This window comes from Oxyura jamaicensis, chromosome 5, assembly GCF_011077185.1.
Source record: "Oxyura jamaicensis isolate SHBP4307 breed ruddy duck chromosome 5, BPBGC_Ojam_1.0, whole genome shotgun sequence".
Lineage (NCBI taxonomy): Eukaryota > Metazoa > Chordata > Aves > Anseriformes > Anatidae > Oxyura > Oxyura jamaicensis.
Window position 1 is genome coordinate 42,104,254 of NC_048897.1, and position 19,954 is coordinate 42,124,207.

The 19,954-nt window shown below is 46.1% G+C and overlaps 1 protein-coding gene across 1 annotated transcript; it reads left to right on the forward strand.

The window, feature by feature from the left end:
* The first annotated feature begins 5,208 nt into the window (after positions 1-5,208).
* On the forward strand, positions 5,209-19,557 carry LOC118168145 (cholesterol 24-hydroxylase). Its single transcript, XM_035328312.1, has 15 exons — positions 5,209-5,394; positions 8,142-8,219; positions 8,507-8,588; positions 9,134-9,207; positions 9,902-9,988; positions 10,744-10,882; positions 11,454-11,564; positions 12,348-12,504; positions 12,852-12,914; positions 13,968-14,040; positions 14,482-14,566; positions 16,467-16,577; positions 16,849-16,937; positions 17,525-17,591; positions 18,034-19,557. The coding sequence occupies exons 1-15, from the start codon at positions 5,258-5,260 to the stop codon at positions 18,193-18,195; spliced, it is 1,515 nt and encodes a 504-aa protein (XP_035184203.1). The 5' UTR covers positions 5,209-5,257; the 3' UTR covers positions 18,196-19,557.
* Positions 19,558-19,954: the final 397 nt, after the last annotated feature.

Here is a 19,954-nt window from a genome sequence, read left to right on the forward strand (position 1 = left end):
CTTACTGCCGGAGTCACCCTGTGCCACAGGCATCACCGCGGAAATATTTATTGGCAGAGGTAGGGAGGAGGCTTGCAAATGTATTTTCTCCCCCTTGTCATTTCTCCTAGCCTACACTGAGTGGGAAAAGGATTCAAGTGCGTGCGTGCCAGCTCAGTGCACGTGTACGCGTGCAAGGGTCTGAGCCTGACAGCTTGGTACGTTGTTCCAATGCTGGGAACATGATTCCAATCATCGTGCTCTCTTCCAAGCTTAACATACATCTATTCTGAGTCCTGCCAATTGTCAGTCTGCTTCCCCAGTACTTAAATAATGAGCCTGTACTACTCAAAGCGCAGAAATGCATCTGCATTTAAATACCTGAGATATCAGCTGCCAGTTAATAGGGTGCTTACAGGTAGCATTTTTCTTCATTTTAAAATGCATTTAGGTAGCAGGATGTCAGGTGAATGGAGCTGTAGATAAACTGATGAACCCTCCCGCTACATTTGAACATGCTGGTATCCCAGCCTGGATGCTGATGCAAGGCAAGGGTCTTAAAATAGCCCAGAATAATGCTGGTTACCAGAGTGCAGCTGCTTTTCTCCACGTGTTACATGGCAAACCCAGACTTTTGCCAAATAGCAGCATGGTTTACGGCCTTCTCTCCTGATTCACCTCCGTGACTGGGACTGGAGCATCTGCTTTTTTCCTTACCTTGTTGCAAAGCAAAAGCGGTGCATTAGCAGAGCTGTGTCACGTAGGGAGCACATCATATCTCTGTGGGAGCAGAGCAGGCGCCGCCTTGCCACCACTTTTTCCCCACCTCCAAGGCAGAAGAGCAGCGTGCTGAGCTGTTGCCTTTCGCTACCCTGCTGCCAGCCCAAGCACTGCTGCACCGCGTTGCCATCCGTGGTGCAGACATTACCTTTAGGCCAAAATCACTCGAGCTTGGCATGAGGCATGTGCATTACGCTATTAAGCCCCGTGGCATGTCATTAAGTGGTGCTGAAGCCATGACTCAAGCCCAGAAGATGCAGCAGCAGCACTGCGGGTGGCGCTGGCTCCAGCACAGCACACGGGGAGGAGAGCAGTGCCCGGCGAGGGCCAGCAGCTGCGGCCAGGTGTGGAAGTGAGCCTGGGGAGCCCACCTCACATGCTGCCAGGGGCGTTCTCCTTCCTTTACCTCCCCTAACAGCCTCTCCCCACATCTTGCCAGTCGGTACTTGAAGCTGTTAGCAGCTGTATGGTTGTTTAGATCACTTCCGACACTAGCATGTATTTTCTATAAGGGATACAAGCATTGCTTGGTAACTAACAGCAACATGCCAAATTTAAGTCCTAAGAATTCACATTTTTCTCTGTTAAATAAGACTCCAAGCCCACGTGTCCATACCTTGCTGCCTTCTACATGACTTTCCCAAGGTTTCTCATGTCTAGACTGTGCTCAGGGGCACAGGTGCAGCTGTAGAGCTGCCTCCAGCAACGTTTTAATGCAGTCAGAGAAGCAGTTAGGATGGAAACTGCAATCATTCCGTAACAATAACGTAGTAAATGGAGACACCTTTTTTAAGGAAAAGAATCCTCAGTGGTCAGCCAGGTGTAAGTGCTGACATCAAGTACCTCGTACCTCAGGGACATTAGCTGGGGTGGCAACGCCCGAGTCCTTGGGCTGTCTTCATTCAGCACTGACAGTCTTACCAATTGCTTGCTAACTCTGTGCTGGAACATTTTATCGACTGAGAAGGATCAATTTGCCCTTCCAGTCCTGTGGAGCTCAGCATATGGGAGCTGGGTGGCAGGCCACTCAGGGTGAAACTGCCCAAAGGGCTGTATTGCCCACACTGGGTGAGTACCTAAGCCCACTCGAAGTTTGTTCTGCAAAGGTTCAGTTGTCTCTGGTGCCCGTGTAGCTTAATTTGTGGCAAAAGCTCTGTGAGTAGCTCAGTTCCCTTATAACACACATGATTTTTCTGAGTTTTCCTGTCCTGCCTGCTTGAGTGAGGTGGCTCTGATGGCCTTGAAGGGTGCCAAGGTCCAGTGCTGCCCACAGGGACCTTCCTTCCGTGCACCCACGCAGGAGGGGAAAGGCAAAGGCTTTCTCCTGATAAAGCCTGGACATCAAGGCCCTAAGGTGCTTTGTCACCTGGGCAGGAAACGGCTCCATCTAGCTGGGTTTTGGAAGAATCAGCACTTCAAAAAGCTGGGCGGAGCAGACAGTAATCTGTTGGACAGCATGGCTTGGATGACTGTTCACAAAAAAAAAGGTTCTGATGTTGAGAAAGAGAGAAAGAATACCCAATCTGGCACCTCAGAGAAGACTGGGTGTCAGGCTCTGAAAAGCATGATTTGTTTTGCCTACAGCCATGCTGATAAAGGAGGCTCCAGGAAACATTTCCCAGTGATCCTGGGCTGGACTGTAAATTCTCCAGGAGTGGCACTATTTTAATCACCATCTGCACTGAACCGGTGGCACAGATGGAGGCATTTAACAGTAAAGTTAAAAGCTCTTTATTTAGAGATGTATTTATTGGCAAATTGAGATTGCCCCACGATACCAGCCTTGGTATTGCCAAGCGAAGCCTCTGCTCTGCCCTCTCCTTGCTGCCCACACTGGCAGCCTGTACAGTGCTGGACCTCTCGAGAGAAAACAGTAAACGTTTCCTAGCCTAATGTCTAGGAAAAGACAATTAAAAGAGAAGAGGAGTTTGCACGAATCCTAGGTACGACTGATGTTTCAAATTCACCTTGTAACTTCACACCACTTAGCCGTCGGTTCCCAGCTTTATGCTCTGCTGTTCTGCTCCCGGGCCTCCCTTGCTCTTTGTGTTTCTGGGAAGGTGCAAGTTGGCAAAATGTCCACGCGATGGCAGTTCAGTCCCCAGCAGGAAAGTGACAGACGGGCAAAGGCAGCGGGCCCAGGCGCTGCTCCTGCTTGGTGCAGCATGGGGGTCCCAGGCAGAGGGCAAACCCAACAGCGCAGTGCCTTTGTATCACGTCCCTCGCTCCAGGGTATGTAAAGCATGTTAGAATACAAGCAAAAGTTTTTATGAAAGCTTGTTAACTTGCTTGTTGTAATCAGGGATGAGAACTATATTGCATGGCCTCTCTATCCCATCAAAACATAAAAAACACCAAACATTTAATCACCCATTAAATACGCCCCGCAAGCTGCTTGCACACAAGGTACAAGCAGGAATTTTCCATCTGAAGTATTTGAGAGTGATTTCAAATGAATGAACACTACAGATAATTACAATCTATTCCTGAATAACTCAAAAAAAAAAATCATCAATGAAACTCAGAAAATCAATACTTTATCAGGAAGCTCACTGAGTGGCTTTAAAGATGGGGTTTCATTACCTAGCTTTAGTTTCTTAGCACCTTCTTGGGGTGATGCTATTCTTGTGATTAGCTATATCTTCCCCAGTGATTGGTATTCACATCCTGAGATCATGATGTATATTGCCTGACCCAATGGGAAGGAATGTTAGCTTCTTTTTTGTTTTATTTTTTTTTATTTTTCCATGAAAACAAGAGGTTATAACACCGCAACCTTGACAGGAAATAAGATCTACTTTCAAGTAAGATAAATTGAAACAGTAGTTAGATAATAGTGTTGGTCTTTGAGAATATACCAACTAGACTATTTCCGGATTAAAAAAGAAAAAAAAAAAATAAAGTGGAAATGTGTGCTCAGAACACAAGGGAAAATCATTCCAGGGTTGTTGCAGTTACTTCAAAGCAAAGAAAGAAGTACTGACTCAAGAAAAATCAATGTTAAGATTAAATTTAACAGAAATCCAAACAATGTTAAAACAAAATACAGCCTTCTTGCGTACTGACAGCTGTGACTGTGGTTTCTAGCATTTTGTACCATTTGAGCACTGCCAAGACCTGGTGGCTCTTGGAGGTTTTGATGCTGTATTACCACCTAACTCATTACCTGTGCTATGCAATGCCAGGCCAGAAGAGCGCTGGCGTGCCCACGGAGCAGCCCTGGTGCCTGCAGGCTAGAGCTGGGGGCTCAGCGGTTGGAGAAAGCCCGGGAGCTCCTGCCTGGCTTCCACGCGTTTATTACTAGTCCTGCCTGAGCTGGCCCATCTGTCTCCCCAGGGACCTGCTGCACTGATGCCACCCAACTCCAGGCCTAGGAACCGAAATGCAGGGAGGTTTTGGCCATGTCTGCCTTGAGAAGTGCTGCTTCCTGGTGACTTCGGCAGGATATCTGTCATCTTCTGACACCTGCCATACCAGACCTCTCCTTGGCCTCATTCGCATCACAAAGCCAGTCCAATTTATTTTATCTGCCTGGTTTTCAAGCTTTTTTTTGTGATCTACGATTCTGTGGCAATTTCTTTTTACATTGTGAAACAAAAATGAAATAAAGATTAAAATCTCTCACACCAGCATGTGCTGTTGTTGCTTTGACAGCACTTCTCTGCTATCTCTGATCAGCTAATCTCATGCACGGGTAGAAATGACACTGGAAAACCAAGGAAAAACAGCAGATCATGGCCTTTTTGCACAGCCATTGCTTTTGAAAACCTAAGTGAGCTGACCTTTGGGGGTGCCTGGCAGATCTGCTGCATCAGATGAAGCCAAGTGAGGTGTGCCATGACTTATATCCTCTCCCTCGTACTGCGGAGAGGTACGGCCCTGTGGGAGATGCTGCAGGACGCCTCGGGAAAGGCACCACACTGGAAAAAGGAGGGATAAAAATTCCTGCTGAGAAACGTGCCAGAGACCCACGGGCAGCAAAATAGAAGAAGACATGGTAAAAATCCAGCTAGCTGAGCATCCTGCCTCTGGCAGGCTGCGTAAGGTGTATGTGAGAAAGGAGCATGAGAATGGGGACGTCCTTTAGTGACAGGCGGTTGGTGTGCCTGCCTGTCAGCCAGGGGTACGCAGGCAGTGGGGTGTCCTGCTCCTGTCCCCACAGGGCCAGCAGTGAGGGGGACCCCCGGGGGCAGGCAGCAGGGCTAGATGTGGGCTCGGTGTGCTGTTTGTTTCTGTTCATCACCTCCAGAGCACCGATGGGTTCCCAGACCCTTGCAGTCACCTCCTTTGCACTTCGTCCCGATTCCAACACCTGTGCCGAGCTGGGAGGAAGCGTTAGCACTATTACAGCTGCACAGTCGCACTAATTACACGATTTCACCACGCACTCCCGGGGCCACCCCCCCCGAGCCAGGCCGCGGCCTGCCGCCCGTGTCCCCGCGGCTCGCCCCGCCCGCCCTCAGCCGGGCACCCGGCGCTGGGAGGCGCCGCCGCGGGCATGGCGGCGCTGGGCGGGCTGGCGGCCGTGGCGCTGCTCCTGCTGCTGCTGCTGCTGCTGGCGGCCGGGCTCTACTGCTGCTACGTGAGGCACGTCCACGCCAAGTATGACCACATCCCCGGCGCCCCCCGCGAGAGGTAAGGGCTCAGGAGCCGGGTGGGCGCCCCTGTGTCGTCCCCGTGTCCCCGTGTTGTCCCGGTGTCCCTGCGGGGGCAGGAGAGAGGCGAGGAGCCCCGCCGGGGGGCGGGGGGTGAGGCCGGCCGGGGGGGCTCGGGGCCGGCATCACCCATCTGGGTTCCCGTCACTGGGTTCACGGCACCCGGGCGTCCCCTTAGCCGCACCTCTGGGTGCAGGTGTCCTGACAGCGTGACACCGGGAGACACCCCACCAGCGCTCTCGGACACAAGCAGTCCCACAGGGCCTTATCCCCAGTTTTCAGCCTACTTGTGTCATCAGGGCCAGATGCGATGCTTTGGGCTGTGGTGGATCCTGCCGTGCCTGAACCTGCTTGTCCTGAGGTGCATTTTGAGGTGTGAAGTCACGCCCTAACCTAATGGCAGTAACCCTGTGGCAGCCTTTCTGCCCCTTCTCCAGGATTTGAGGTGTGATCATGGCCATCAGCCTCAGATCCTCCACAGGAAGGTTTCTAGTACTGACGTCTCTATGTGCAAGCTTGTCTGTCCTGTGAGCCCACAGTACTTGATAGCTTTTCAGAAGTATAAATTGTCAGCGACTGTCCAAAACCCCCATTTCAGTACATGTGGCACAAACACTTCCGTTCCTAAATATCCTCGGTAGGAACGATCAAATACCTCCAGCTCTGGTAAGTAATTTGTAAAAAAAGGTGGCACAGGGTGCTGATGTAACCTCCCCAGTGCACAGGTGGTTGTGAGGAGATGGGGCCAGAGTCTTCTTGGAGGTGTGAGGCAAAACAACCTCACCCTCCTGTGCTCAAACGCTGGCACGAGTGGCTGGATGAGTCCCTGAGCAAAGTCATGCAGCTCTGGCCTCCAGCCAGGGACTGGACCGGTCGCCTCCAGAGGTCCTTGCCAACCCAAATGACTCCACGATCTCACGGTGCTAAAATGGGATTCAGCCAAATGTAAACACTTCTCAGACGAGGCTGCAGAAAGGCTGGCTGGCATCCAGCTGCCAGGACCGAACCCAGGTCTCTTGTTGGCAAAGTTGCTCCCAGCCACTCAGTCCACAGCCTGCATCTTTTCACGGTGTTACTGCATCCCACACGACTTTCCCTTCATTCTCGTCTCTTACATTTAATAAAAACTTAAGAAAGCCTTGTTTTAGGACGAAGTGCAGGAGGATCTTATCAAAACCTCAGACTTTGTCTCAGCTTTTATGGCTGCGTGATGACAAGATTATGTTAACACCCTTGATTTCCTGGGCTGATGCATTTTATTCGGACTAACACAGCACATCTCTAAATGAGGCTTGTGCACAACAGGCTGAAAAGGCGAGTCATAGTGGCTTTGTGTCGTTTCTGCCGTGTGAATGGCTCCCCTTTAAAGACATAAGGTTGTCTCTTCAAAGGTTTGCTTCTTATTGGAGATCTAATAGTAAGAAATGGAAAAAAGGATTTCTTTGTAAATGCATGTTTTCAGATGGTAATGTCACTTAATTATATAACCCAAACCAAGCCCTTGCTTAGTTTTTTCATGGCATGCAGTAAGAGCAAGGAGTTGTGACTTCTCATTAGCGGATGAATGCTCTTGGCCTGTTGTAGCACCTAACTGAATTGGGTAGTGATGGGACAGAGGACAAAACATCCAGTTTGTCACAACTCCCCAGCCACACAAGGGGAGCCGTGAGTGGGACCTTGTTTCATACGCTGCAGATAGAGTGGTTCCCGGAGCTTTGGCTAACAAAGGACTGTCTTCTTTGGAGCTTTTTGTCTTTTTGGAGTCCAGTTACAACAGAGGAGTCAAGCAAAGGAAGGATTAAAAGTTTCTGTAGATGTTGGGTAACTTTGTTGAGTGCTTGTTATTTTAAGCACCTACCGGTTCCAACAGAAATAAAATAAGAGCCTGTTTTTTCCCCTATAGCTTGTTTATACTGAAGAGGATGATAGCATGGCTCTCTGTGTCTCAAATGGAAAACAGATCTCTAGCATAGCTTGCTTGATTTGGAGAGGAGCTTGGCCAAATCTTCCTTCAGATGTGCACAAAGCCTGTGGGAATTCCCTGCTCACATCTGAAGGAAGAAACTGATCTCTGACTTTTGAATACAGCTATTGTATGTGAAGAGTTAACCCTTTTTATTCATTTATGCGATTTCCATATGAATCAGTGAATCCTTCTGAGTTTTCCTTCAACATTTCATAGTCTCGCTCAGAAAAAAGCCGCCGTGGGTGTGCAGCCAGGCAGCACTTTGTCCTGCCTCTCTGCACCGATCCCCCTGGCTGCGCAGGGGCACCAAGTTGACCAAGGTCCCCAGCTTATCTGGGTGATGGCTGGGTGCTGGCATCACTGTGTTATTTTTACCTGTCCTTACCAGGAGGAAAACCACAAGCAACACATATTGCGTCTGATGAGCAACAAGAATAAGGATGTATACTGAATAAATGGCACACAGACATGCAGGGCTATAAACAGGGCCACAGAAATGGAGTTGGGTTTACCCTGCTTGTTTCCCTCGGCAAAGAATCTGGAGCGTGTTTGTTTCATTTAAAAACAGAACATCTACCCAGTGCTAGCGTCATTCCAAAATGTTCTTTGCATCATTAGACCGCAGCAAAACAACAGGGTCTTGGAGCTCACCCCACATCCTTCCACAGCCATCCCTCCCGAAATATCAGTTCTGAGCATTGCAATCCGTACAAACCCCTGTTTTGGCATCCTCCTGACACTCTTAACTTCATTTTCTGCAGCTTTTTACTTGGACATCTGCCAATCTTTTGGAGAATGCTGGAGAAAAAGGAGCTTATACATGATCTTTTCTTGCAGTGGTAAGTTGAGACACACCAGTAAGCTAGGCTTGGGTAGCTTTTGTTATACGAATTGGGAAAACAAGGCACAGAGGCATTGAGTTACATATTTAGCATCCTTCAGAAGGTCAGTAGAATTACCAGACAGAAAAGAAAGCATTGATCTTTCTCTTAGCAGCATTATTCACTCAAGTCTGCAGTAATTTCAAGTCCGTGCTCCTTTGGCCCCTTGAAATTGTTAGGTTTGAACTGTTAGGTGTTGGTGTTTTGTACCATAATTCTCTTTTTTTTCCCTTTTCTTTCTGTAGGTCAGAGGAGTATGGACCAGTTATAAGGTTTAATGCTTTTCACAGAGTCTCAGTAATGATTCTGAGTCCTGAAGGAGTAAAGGTACTGCAGAATAAAACAGAATTGGCAGTGGGGATCAGCCCATCCCTCCAAAAAAGAGCGGTGGTGTCTGATGGTTAGGGCAGCAAGGTGCAGCAGCCTGTGCCTTCGGGGAGCGTGGCTCTGGCTGGGTTACAAGGGCGCGGTGGCCTGCACCCTCGGCTGTCCAGATTTATTTTCTTACTTAATCAGTTGATTTACTTTGTTACTTTCCTTTAAACTGCAGATAGAGCAAGCATCCACCCTTTCTGAAAAGCAGACTATCTGCAAGAGCATAATAACTCAAAAGAACAAGGCACAACAGGGCTGGATTTCTTCCTCTAAACCTTTGTAATAATCATAGAGGGAGATTCCAGGTCACTGGGCAAAAAGTGCTACAGGCATGCAAAACAAGTTACCAGTGTGGAAACTGGGGAATCGGAGCACACCAAATAATTCATGTAGTTTGTTGCTACAGGAGGAAAAGAGCAAATGTGTGAGTGGATTTTTATGTTTTGTCTGGGAAACAGAGAGCACTCAGCATTCACTGACCTGAGGTTTGATTTTAGGAGTTCTTGATGTCACCGCAGTACCCTAAGGATCGCCTGGTCTATGGTCGTATCTTCAACATGTTCGGTGTAAGGTAGGAAAAATCCATCTGAAGCCATTGTGATCTGAAAATAAGTGAAAGATGAATGAAGGCACAGAAGTGACACTCGTTTTGAGTCAGGCCATTTGTCTTAGCATTGAGATTAATGACTAATTCCAGACATATTTAAGCAACAGGTATCTACTAAATGATGCTGAATGTGTGTGTGTCAAGTTGAATGTCTTCCTGATCAGGCAGGAGGGTATGTTGGATTTTTTATCTTGATCTTACGTTTTTTCCCCTGTGGATGTTCGGTTAGTTTCAGAATAGGTTGCTGAAGACCATCATATAACTTCTCACTTGAATTTTAGAGCTCTAAATGCCTGGAGTTTCCAGCTCCTAAGCAAAATGGTAGAAAAGGGGAGTTTTCTGTTATCTTGATGCTTCTGAAAACAGAATAATTCAGTTATTATGTTAATTATTTGCACAACAGTTGTTTTGGGAAACCTGTGTAATGAGCCAGCATCCCCTGTTGCACTCAGCAGTCCGCACATACCAGGCAAAACATAGCTGCAATTCCGTTGTTGTCCACAACGATGAAAGGATTGTGTACTTGCAGCAACAATGTACTCTGCACACAGGAAAAATAGAAGAAAGTAGATGTGGAAGAGTTCTCTTTGTGACTTGGCAGGCTTGGGCTGCCTCCCCTTCTGATAACTGTTCCTTCCCTTGGTTTCCTAAATGCTAGATTTCTGGGGAATGGCTTGGTAACTGATCGCAACTACGAGCATTGGCACAAGCAGCGGAAGGTGATGGATCCAGCTTTCAGCCGAACGTAAGGCAAACATTTCTGGGGTGATCGATCTGTTGTTTCTACTGTATTTTCATGAGTCTCACTGTTGTTAATCCATTTTTTGATGTTTAGAAAAAGAAAACCCATTTATTCTCAAAATTGTATTTTACATTGACTGTAACACATCGTTCCCTTGACAAGTACAATGGGACCGGATTTTTCCTGTGGGAGTGACACCCATACAAACTCAGTGATGGCAGGAAGGTCCCAGGAATGCAGTGATGGCTGCTTTATCCCATTTGAAAACAGACCTCAGCTATGTGAAGTGAGCAAGCCTAATCATTCACCTGTCTGAGTGACTCCCTGTGGGAGACAGAGCTTGATTAATACGTTGGGGCTTGGTCTGGTTTGCTTGTGAGTGCCTGTATGAAGTAGACACATTGCATTTAGGGTCTGAAGATTTGTCCATCTGCCTCGACATGCCCAGGCCAAAGCCCTTTGCCATGGCTGCTGTTGTTTACGTGGTAGGATAGAGCTGGGCTGCTACAAGAGGAATTTAGCTCATTTTATGTTTGTTTTTTTAAAGTAGTAAGGCAAATTTGTTATAAATTTAAGGTTAAAACAATATAAATTAAAACAATAATATAATCAAATATAATAATATAATAAATACAATTAAAACAATATAAATTAAAATAAATTCTTTATAATTTTCTGTGGAAAACAATAAGATAATTTTGCCTGAGCAAAGATGTCCTCCGCAGAGCCCCCATCACTCATCTTTATTAATTGTTCAGCTACCTGATTGGCCTGATGGAAACTTTTAATGAAAAAGCAGAGGAGCTGATGGAGAAGCTAGAGGAAAAGGCAGATGGAAAGAAAGAGTTTAGCATGCTGACGATGATGAGCCGGGTGACTTTGGATGTCATTGCAAAGGTACCAGCTGTCTGCTTTCTTGCTTCCTTCGCAATTAGCAGGAAGGAATGGCAGTAACAGGATCAGGAGCTGGAGCCAGGGAAACAGATCTCTACCCAGAAAGGCCCGAAGAATTGAGGCAGTAGATGAGGTACTTCCATTCAGACTGAGACATAGGAAGGGGCAGTTAGAGAAGGGTTTATGTCGTGTAAGTGTGGCCAGCAGCATGCTGCACAGGGGGCCCTTCGCAAAAACCCTTACAGCCTCGTGACTCCCCTCCCTCCAGACAAAAGAGGCACACTGCTATTTGTTGCGTGTTGTGTTAATATATGTCAGCATGAAGTCTGCCTGACACCAGCTCTTCCTTTCTTTATGTGAAACATGAATTGAGAGTAATTTTAATTCCCCCAAATAAGGAGGAAGCCTAATATAGCTATCACCCTTCCCTCCCAGGCTCCTGCAGGGCAGAACCTACCCTGAGGCATTTTTCTGGTAAAAGACAGTCAGCATGAGGCAATCCTGCTGTTTCATCCCAGCCATGCTGAGCCAGGAGGATTAGGAAGTGGCTCCCTTTTTCTTTCCCTCTCCTCAGGTAGCCTTTGGCTTGGAGTTGAATGCGCTGAGTGATGACCAGACACCGTTCCCACATGCTGTGACCATGATTATGAAGGGAATGACTGAGATGCGCATCCCCTTTGTGGAGGTCTGTGTGCTCCCCACGTCAGTCCTCTCTCATGTCCAGTTGGAGCCTCTGCCTCTGTATGGGGCTGGGGTTGTGTGTGGTCCATACGTGACAGGAAAAACATCAGCAGCAGTTCTTTTCCTCCAAAATGCATTGAGATAAAATTAATTAGCACTTTAAAACACTTGCAAAATTAATAGTATTATTTAACGCTTTGTTTCTGTCTTTCTGCCTTCTCCTCTCCCCCGCATGTGTGCCCCCCTCTTCTCATCTCCTTTTATACTTTCACACCCATCACTGAAAAAATTGGAATGTCCTTGTCGTTTGTCCAAGAAGTACTTCAGCCTTTACTCAAGGTGAAAGAAATTTGAACTTTATTACCATAAAAAAGTATTTTGGGCTAATATTCATGTACTAAGAAATTATGGATGAAATCTGAAATGGTTAAGTTAAATTCCACCGCTTCTCAAGAAAGCTGTAGTTCAGACTTCTAGAGCTCCTGTGTTCCCTTTTGGGTCCAAAGGTTGGATCCTGTGCCACGTGCTACAGTTTCTTTCCTTGGGGAGGTGAGGAATTTTGCTCATGGTGCTTAACATGCTATCTCTGATAAGGCAGGACGTCAGCATGCACAGATTGAAATATTTCTCATTTTAGCCCAAACGCTTCACTCTGGGGACATTCACTTTTTTCCATGGACAGCACACACATTTGTTAAAATAGAAATGAGTGCTCACTTGAAAAATAACAATGGCGTTGTTTTTACCAGCAAAAGGAATAAAATGACTAAATAAATTCTGCATTCAGTATATGCCAGGAAAACAGAAAATGATAAAGGAGGCCCGGGAGAGCCTGAGGCTGCTGCGGCGCATGGGAAAGGAGTGCATTGACCAGAGGAGGGAAGCCATCCAGAGTGGGAAGGAAGACACGTTAGATATTCTTACGCAGATACTGAAAGGAGATGGTAGGAAACTCATTGCTCTTTGAGTTAATTTGTCTGTGGCATGCTTTTCCTGAGATTTGGGAAGATTTATTTTGGGGATGTGAACTTTGAGACTCAGTCCTCCTTTAATGACTTCAGAAACGTGTATTTTTTCACACTGGAGAGTTGTACTAGGACTTGTTTTGAAAATTCCTTGTTTTGTGATTTTGGATCAAGTACTGGTCACAGGTCCCCACCGAGTAGTCCTCTCAGCATTCCCTCCCAGTTCCACGTCCGAAGAAATGCTCAAAGCGGAGCAGAGTGCCCTGACTCTTCCAGCTGGGGTACAGGGTCATTTTCTAATCTCACTCATTTTTCTGTCTTGACAGCTTTGGAGGAAACTAGAGATGATGAAAACATTCTGGATAACTTTGTCACTTTCTTTGTTGCGGGTTAGTAGCTACTTTAAAAGTTGTATATGAAATGTGGGAAGCTGTACTCAGTCTTGGGCTGCCTATGAGAGCTTCGTTCCCTCCTGATGCTGCTGTGACCAGGAGTCACTTCGCTGGAAGACAGCACCATTATACTGATTTAAGACCAGCTGAGCAAAGTCTGAAAAGAACTCTTCATTTCCTCATAGGCAAATTAAGTTTTATCCTTGTTCTGTTATACCAGCACAGCAAAAAAAGCCAGGGTGGTGGTGCCGGGAACAGCCCTGCCTGCTGGGGTGCAAGCAGGGGTCTTCACATCACATCACCTCACCTCACACACAAGTGAACACCATTCTTGCCCTCAGGGCATTAATTAATGCCAGGTAGGAGAGGGCACTGCCAAGGCCATCAGGAGAAGCAGAGGCCAAGGTGGTACATGGGGTAAAGAACGCAGAAAGTTTGATCTGGCAAGTCAGTAGGATTTAGGTGACCTCATGGGATTGGGTCAGATACTGTTCTTTTGTAAAAAAGACATTTTTCAACAAATACATCTTTAAACAAGTCTGTTTTCTATAGCACTTTAAAACAGAACATATGCATATCCATAAAAAAATCCACATAAAAAAAAATCCACATAAAGCAAACATTTCAAAGAAAGACTGTTAGAAGCTCAGTTTTTCCTCAAAACCAGTAAATCCTTGCTTCTCAACAGGACTATGTGTCCAATAATATGACGAGGTAAATACTGAATCTCCCTGGCCTCTGCTGAGCATTAGTGCTGACCCTCGCTGACAGGGAATTCATAACCAGTCAGTGCCGTATATAACAACTGCAGCCATGAATTGAACAAGACAGCTTGTATCTTTACCAGCTATGTCTTGTTCTTGAAATTTCTTGAAAGGCACTTATACAGAAATTACCTCCCTGTTAGTGTTTCAGTTAATTTCTAGCATACCTGAAATTTACTGTTTGGGGCATGACTTTTAAAGTCTCCTATTGACAATAACACAGGTAGACCTTAATAGTATCATCTTATTTCATACTAACCTTTAAACGGATTCTTTGTGTTGTTAGGTCATGAAACCACTGCCAATCAGTTGTCGTTTACAGTAATGGCACTGGCTCAGCATCCTGAAATAACGGAAAGGTACGGGCGCTCTCCCTTGCAAAGCCAGCTCACTGTTAATTTCAAGGTGAAATTAATTGTAAGGATTATCAAAAAGCTATGATCAATTCCTAATAAATTCTAGCCTCCTTTCCAAAAGAAACAGTTTGATAGTCTAATACACCTAACATTTAAAAGGAAGCTCGGGGATGAATTATTTCAATTCCACCTAAGTGATTTTTCTCAAAGCCTTTATATGAAGCCGGTCCCGAATGCTGCCTGGTTCGATTGTGCTGTGTGCGCATTACTGCTCCCTGATAACGAGGCACAAGTTCAGGCAGGCTGGCTGGGAATCAGTAGGCATTTTGCCTGAGGATGGAAGTCAAAGTCCGACTCAATGTCTGGAAAGTAAAAAATGTACTTTGTCAGTTTGCCTAGCAAAAAATGGGTGTCTGCAGCTAACATTTTTTAATTTAACTGTAGAGTTCAGGCCGAAGTGGATGAAGTCCTCGGTGCCAAGAGAGACATCAACTATGAGGATCTTGGCAAACTGAAGTACTTATCACAGGTACTGTGGAAGTGAGGTAAGATACCAGTCAGAGCTGTTTGGTAGTGCTCCTGCCATGTGATGCGACTGCTAAGAGGAGCCCTACGCTTTTAAGATTTTAGGAGCAACACTAAGATGCCGACAGTGTTTCTCCTCAGAGAGTAAGCAAGCAGGCAGGGAGCCGTCTGCAGCAGCCCAGCCTTGTTGGGAAGGATGCTCCTAGGATTTCATTCCGAAATCCCACACAATTCCTTCACTGCTTACTTTCATTATTACCAGCCAGGGAGCTAGAGCGGAGTTGCTTAATCCCTACCTGTTTAAGCTGAAATTGTGGTCATATTTTAAGAACGGTTTGCAACCTTGAGCCCAACCTTTGCATGAGTCCCACGCAGTTCCCAAATTCCCAGCTCTATTTTTGTTTGATTATTATTAAAGCATTTCCAACTATGATCTCATCATAGTGCAATAAACGAAGCAGGATTTGAAGACAACCAAAAATAATGGCTAGCTTTTGCAATTTCATTTTTTATATTATTCAGTCTTTAAACCCTCTCCAGTCACTAAAAAAAAAGAGAGAGAGAGAAAAAAAAAAAAAAAAAAAAAAAGGAGAGACTTTGGTTCTAAAAGAGGTCTTATCTATAGAAAGTTAGTAATGAGCTGTAAAGCCAGGGCTTGGCTACTTGCCAGCATTCGTGTTGCATGTCTTTTTTAACAAGATGGGGGAACACCAGTAACCCTCCAGAGGGGCTGAATCACAGTCCTGGCAACTGCTCTCCCTGCTTAAATGTTCCTGTTATTTTAGTAGTCTTCCACCATCACTCTTCTCTTAAACTGCCCTGTTGAGCTGGGTGCCAGTGTTTTACCATTTGCCATGTCCCATCCCCCAAATCACGGTGCTTTGATGGTGGATAAATTACAAAGGTCCATTTCTTGTGAGGAAAAGACATCCTTGTGTGCTTGCAGAAACCAGCAGGTTTCTCCAGACTTCTCCAAACATCATCACAATTACACCACTCCAATTAGGACTAGGTATCAGCCTTTCAGTGTTAAGACAGATCACATGAGAGCTTCTCAAAGCAGACAGTTTATTTAACAGAACAAGCTTGGATCTGAACAAGCAAAATCACAGTTGCCCTTGGTCAGAGAGCCAGTCTGTCCCTGGAGGATCAGAGACCATGGGACTCCTCTCTTGTCATTCAAGCAATTCTGAATCCTTTTGTCGACTCTTCTTTTTCATTAATTCACTCGTGCATACACACCGTTAATTGCATTTGCAATGCAATGCTAATGTGCACTGTTAATTAGGCTTCACTTTCATGAAATAAGCCATTCTTACAGCTCAGTGCCACCAAAAGAAACGGTCTCGTTCCACTTTTTTCTCACTGATCTTTATTCATTTTTCTTTGCCAGGTTGTTTTTTTGTCATTTTGGTGCTGTGACCTGGCACAGTTCCCCATGCACCATCAGCAGCACAAAGGCAGCAGCACAGTGCTGAGGGTGGGAAGGAGGTGGCAGCAGCCACCCGTGCTGGTGGCAGCAAGCTCTGAGCACGGCTCGTCGGGTGCATGAACTTCACTCTCAGATACTCCCTCTGAATTTCCTTCCCAGTAGCTTTTCACTTAGCCGTTAACCCAACTTTAGGTGTTAGATCTGTTCAATGCGTGGTATCTCTCGCGCTTTTCACTTCTTTTTTCTTCTATACTTTTTATACCAGTCATAAGAAAGAACAGGTCTGAAGCAAAGGAGGTGACTTTGTCATTTATTTTTCCTACAGGAGTCCAAGGGGGATAACCAGTATCGGTTCTACAAGTCGAAAGCTCCCGTTTAGCCAGAGTGAAAGGCCATGGGGAAGTAATTCATTTTATTTCTGCTTCCTACACTGTAGTAACTAACTGATCTTTTGTGCTTTTTGCTGATGCAGGTTCTGAAGGAATCGCTGCGGCTATACCCGCCTGTCCCAGGGACGGTACGCTGGACAGAGAAGGAGAACGTCATCGAAGGTGTCAGGATTCCTGCAAACACAACAGTAATTGTGAGTCTTGCAGCAACATCCCCCGTCAGCAGCTTTTACCTGCTGCAGTGGATCCACATGCAACATGTGTGTGTATCAGAGGCCAAAATGTTCCCTGACTATTCCTTCTGGCCTCACTGAAATTGTGGCCAAAACAGAGGTATGAATTGGGAACCTGAGTCGGTTTTGCCTGAGGAGTGCATGCTCTAGGGATGTTTTCGCATCTGTGATGGCAAAGAGGCCTTCTCAGTAAGCTTCTGCTGACTAATGCAAATAAACTCTTTCTTGGCAGTTCAGCACCTATATCATGGGGCGGATGGAAAGGTACTTTGAGGATCCACTCACTTTCAATCCAGACCGATTTAGCAAAGATGCACCAAAGTGAGTTATTTCCCTTCCACCTTATTACATATGTCACAAGGAACCATTACAGGAAGAGATTTCAAGGGGAAGAAAGCAGAGTAAAACTGTTTTCCCATTCCAAGTATGAGTAACACTCGTGTGAGTTGTGGAGCCAGGAGTTGGACCTGATGATTCTTGTGGGTCCCTTCCAATGCAAGATATTCCATGATTTCATGACTCTCTGAACACTGAAGCCGTATCCAAATAGTGCAAAACAGTTGGTGCTGAGGCCCCTACATCTAACTCTTTTGTTGTTCAGGGGCTTTACTTCAGACGGGAGTTAGTCTGGTTTCCTGAACCAAATGTCTTCTTGCTGATGTGGTTCAGACCTGCCCACAGGACCAATAGTCGTATGGATCGTTGTCCTGTGATGGGCTGTCCTGTGATGATTTGGGATTTTTTTTCAGAGTTGTACTGCTGCTCTAAATGAAAAAGTTAATTTGGAGATTGCCTTGACAAGTTAGCTAGGTGTGGTGACATTTTGATTATTTACTTGCTGTGGTGGTGAAGTATTTGCTTCTTTCTTTATGACAAAGCCATGACAGTTTGAATATTTTTCTCTGTAGGCCATATTACTCCTATTTTCCATTCTCGCTGGGACCCCGCTCCTGTATCGGGCAGGTGTTTGCACAGGTAAGGAGTTCTGCAGTGAGGTTCTGTTAGCAAGCCCTGTGCCAGTTCATAGCGTGCTGGTACTTTGGCCATACTGGTGATGCACCAACCCTCTCCCCTCTGCAAGGTAGAGACAGGACATGTACTGACCCTACACAAGGCAGAGGCACAGCATGTCTCTACCTTGCAATCAGAAATGTGCTGTGAGTTCATCTAAGCATTGGTGCTCAAAATTGGCAGGTTAAAGTGGCTGGGCTGACACTCCAATTGCCAAAAGCGGGCTAAAATCATAAACACGAGGAAGATCTTCGTGCCTGTCAGTTGTCATCAAATCCAGGAAGCCCCAGGATTTTAAGTTTTAGATCTCTTTATTGACAATGCGGTATGACATAGCACACTGAATTTAAGCAGCAGTGGTCAAAGCTCTATTTGCTGATAACAAGTTTGCTTTTCTTCTTAACAGATGGAGGCGAAAGTGGTGATGGCAAAGTTGCTGCAGAGGTTTGAATTCCAGCTGGTACCAGGGCAGAGTTTTAAACTCTTGGATTCTGGAACCATTCGACCACTAGATGGAGTAATGTGTAAATTAAAGCCAAGGAGCCTTCCAAAAGGCTTCCAGGCGTGACCGTCAGGAAGGGGAACATGAAGTGGAAGTGGCTGAGTTTCTTCAGATTTCGTAGATCTTCACAGCAATCAAAGGTTAGATTTTACAGGCCCCTTTAGAGGATTGCCAGATTGGAAATTTTCCTAATTTTCTCATCATGTATGAAAGAAAACCATAGGAGATTCACTCTGGATATATTTGAACATTTTCAATCTGGAAGTTTACCAGGAATTACAAAGCCTGCTGTGTTCCTGGGGGATTATTTGGTACTGTCCAGAATTTTAAAAGGACATCTTTTCACTGGAGTATCCCTGAGAGCTCCACACAACGATCGAGTCAAATCCCAGTGGATAATTTCCTCGGTTTGTTTACAACACGGCATGGTCTAAGTAAGCCCTTGTTAGGGGAATGTTGTGTTTACACAATGAAATCAAAAACATAGTAGAGCACAAGATTTGGATTGAATTTAGGAAGAGAACTTTGGAGCTATTCTCGTGGTGAAACAGTTTTTCCATCCCTGCTTTAAATGAGAAAAATGATTGGGAAGTGATCTGAAACAAAAATCAGAGATCATGGCCACTAATTGTTCCTGTTGCTTCTGCCTCATTTTTCTTCAGTCTCTTCTACTTCCAAAGTTGGTCAGAGTGTAGGTTCACAATCCAGGCAGCACTGGTCTTTTGGGGCGGTCTCGTTGGGTTCATTTTAACCGGGATTGTTTTCCCCACCTGGCTCACTGTGAAGCTACATGAATGTTTGGATCATACAGCCTAGAATGTACAGCAGAGTTGGGAGTGAGGGCCTAGAATCAAACGCTGCTTGAACTTGACCTTTCCTCGAAGAAATGCTTGTGCAACTTGAGCCAGAGGCAGGAGAACGTCCTGCAGCCTTTCCTGCAGCTGCTCCAAAATTGTTCACTCTGCGCTGCCTTTCAACTTGGCTGTGCTAGGGGAAAAATGATAATGTGAAAATCCCACCTTCCAGAAATATGTGGATACCTGAGAGGAGCTTGGGCATAAGATCTACCATGAAATGAAGGGAATTCAGCATGTTTGGCACTGGCAGTGTTACAGAGAACGTGGTGTGTGCACTGACAAGTTACCGTGGTGGTTTCCACACCAGGAGGGTAACTTCCCAGAGATCTCCTTGGGTCTGCTCATGCACCATCTGGTGCAGAGCAGCGGTGGGATAACAGGCCAGTAAGGCTGATAAGCAAAGGCTGATAAGGCTGATAAGGCTTTGATAAGCAAAGTTATACAGTATACTAATACTACTGATACCCTGAGGTGACAACGCTTGCACTGCTAGACCAGTTCTGTGATCCTTTTTGCTGGAGATCCGCTCCTGTACTCCTGCACATGAATAAAACCTGATTTGGAAACCTGAGGACTCTCCAGCTGGAGGTGTGCTGCCAGGAGTGGATGCAGTAGGGAGCCAGCTGTCCCGTGTTGGGCTGGACATGTGGGTGGCATGGTGCGTTCTGAGAGGGTGTCAAAGGGAGGGAGGTATCACAGTGCGGGGAGTCGGGGTGGCTGTGAAGAGGAGTGGCATATGATCCTACACCCAGGAGCTCTTGCCTGTCAGTGCTGGTCGCCTTCCAGCAGATGGCAAGCTCTCATTGTCAATGTGCCGAACAGGAGCAGTGCTTCTCAGCCTTGACAGCTCCTTTTCTTGGGAGATAACCTGTCCTGGGCTCCCGCAGGGCACCGTAGGCAGTAGATGATGTCTAGGCCACAGGGATGTTGTGCAGAGGTGCTGCAATGCTCTCTGCTTCATCCAGCAC

Excerpts from the sequence above, each read along its gene's own strand:
- LOC118168145 (XM_035328312.1), top strand. The coding sequence starts at position 5,258 with ATGGCGGCGCTGGGCGGGCTGGCGGCCGTGGCGCTGCTCCTGCTGCTG. Across the intron at positions 5,395-8,141 it reads CCCGGCGCCCCCCGCGAGAG|CTTTTTACTTGGACATCTGC; the intron begins GTAAGGGCTCAG and ends CATTTTCTGCAG. Across the intron at positions 12,505-12,851 it reads GCAGATACTGAAAGGAGATG|CTTTGGAGGAAACTAGAGAT; the intron begins GTAGGAAACTCA and ends CTGTCTTGACAG.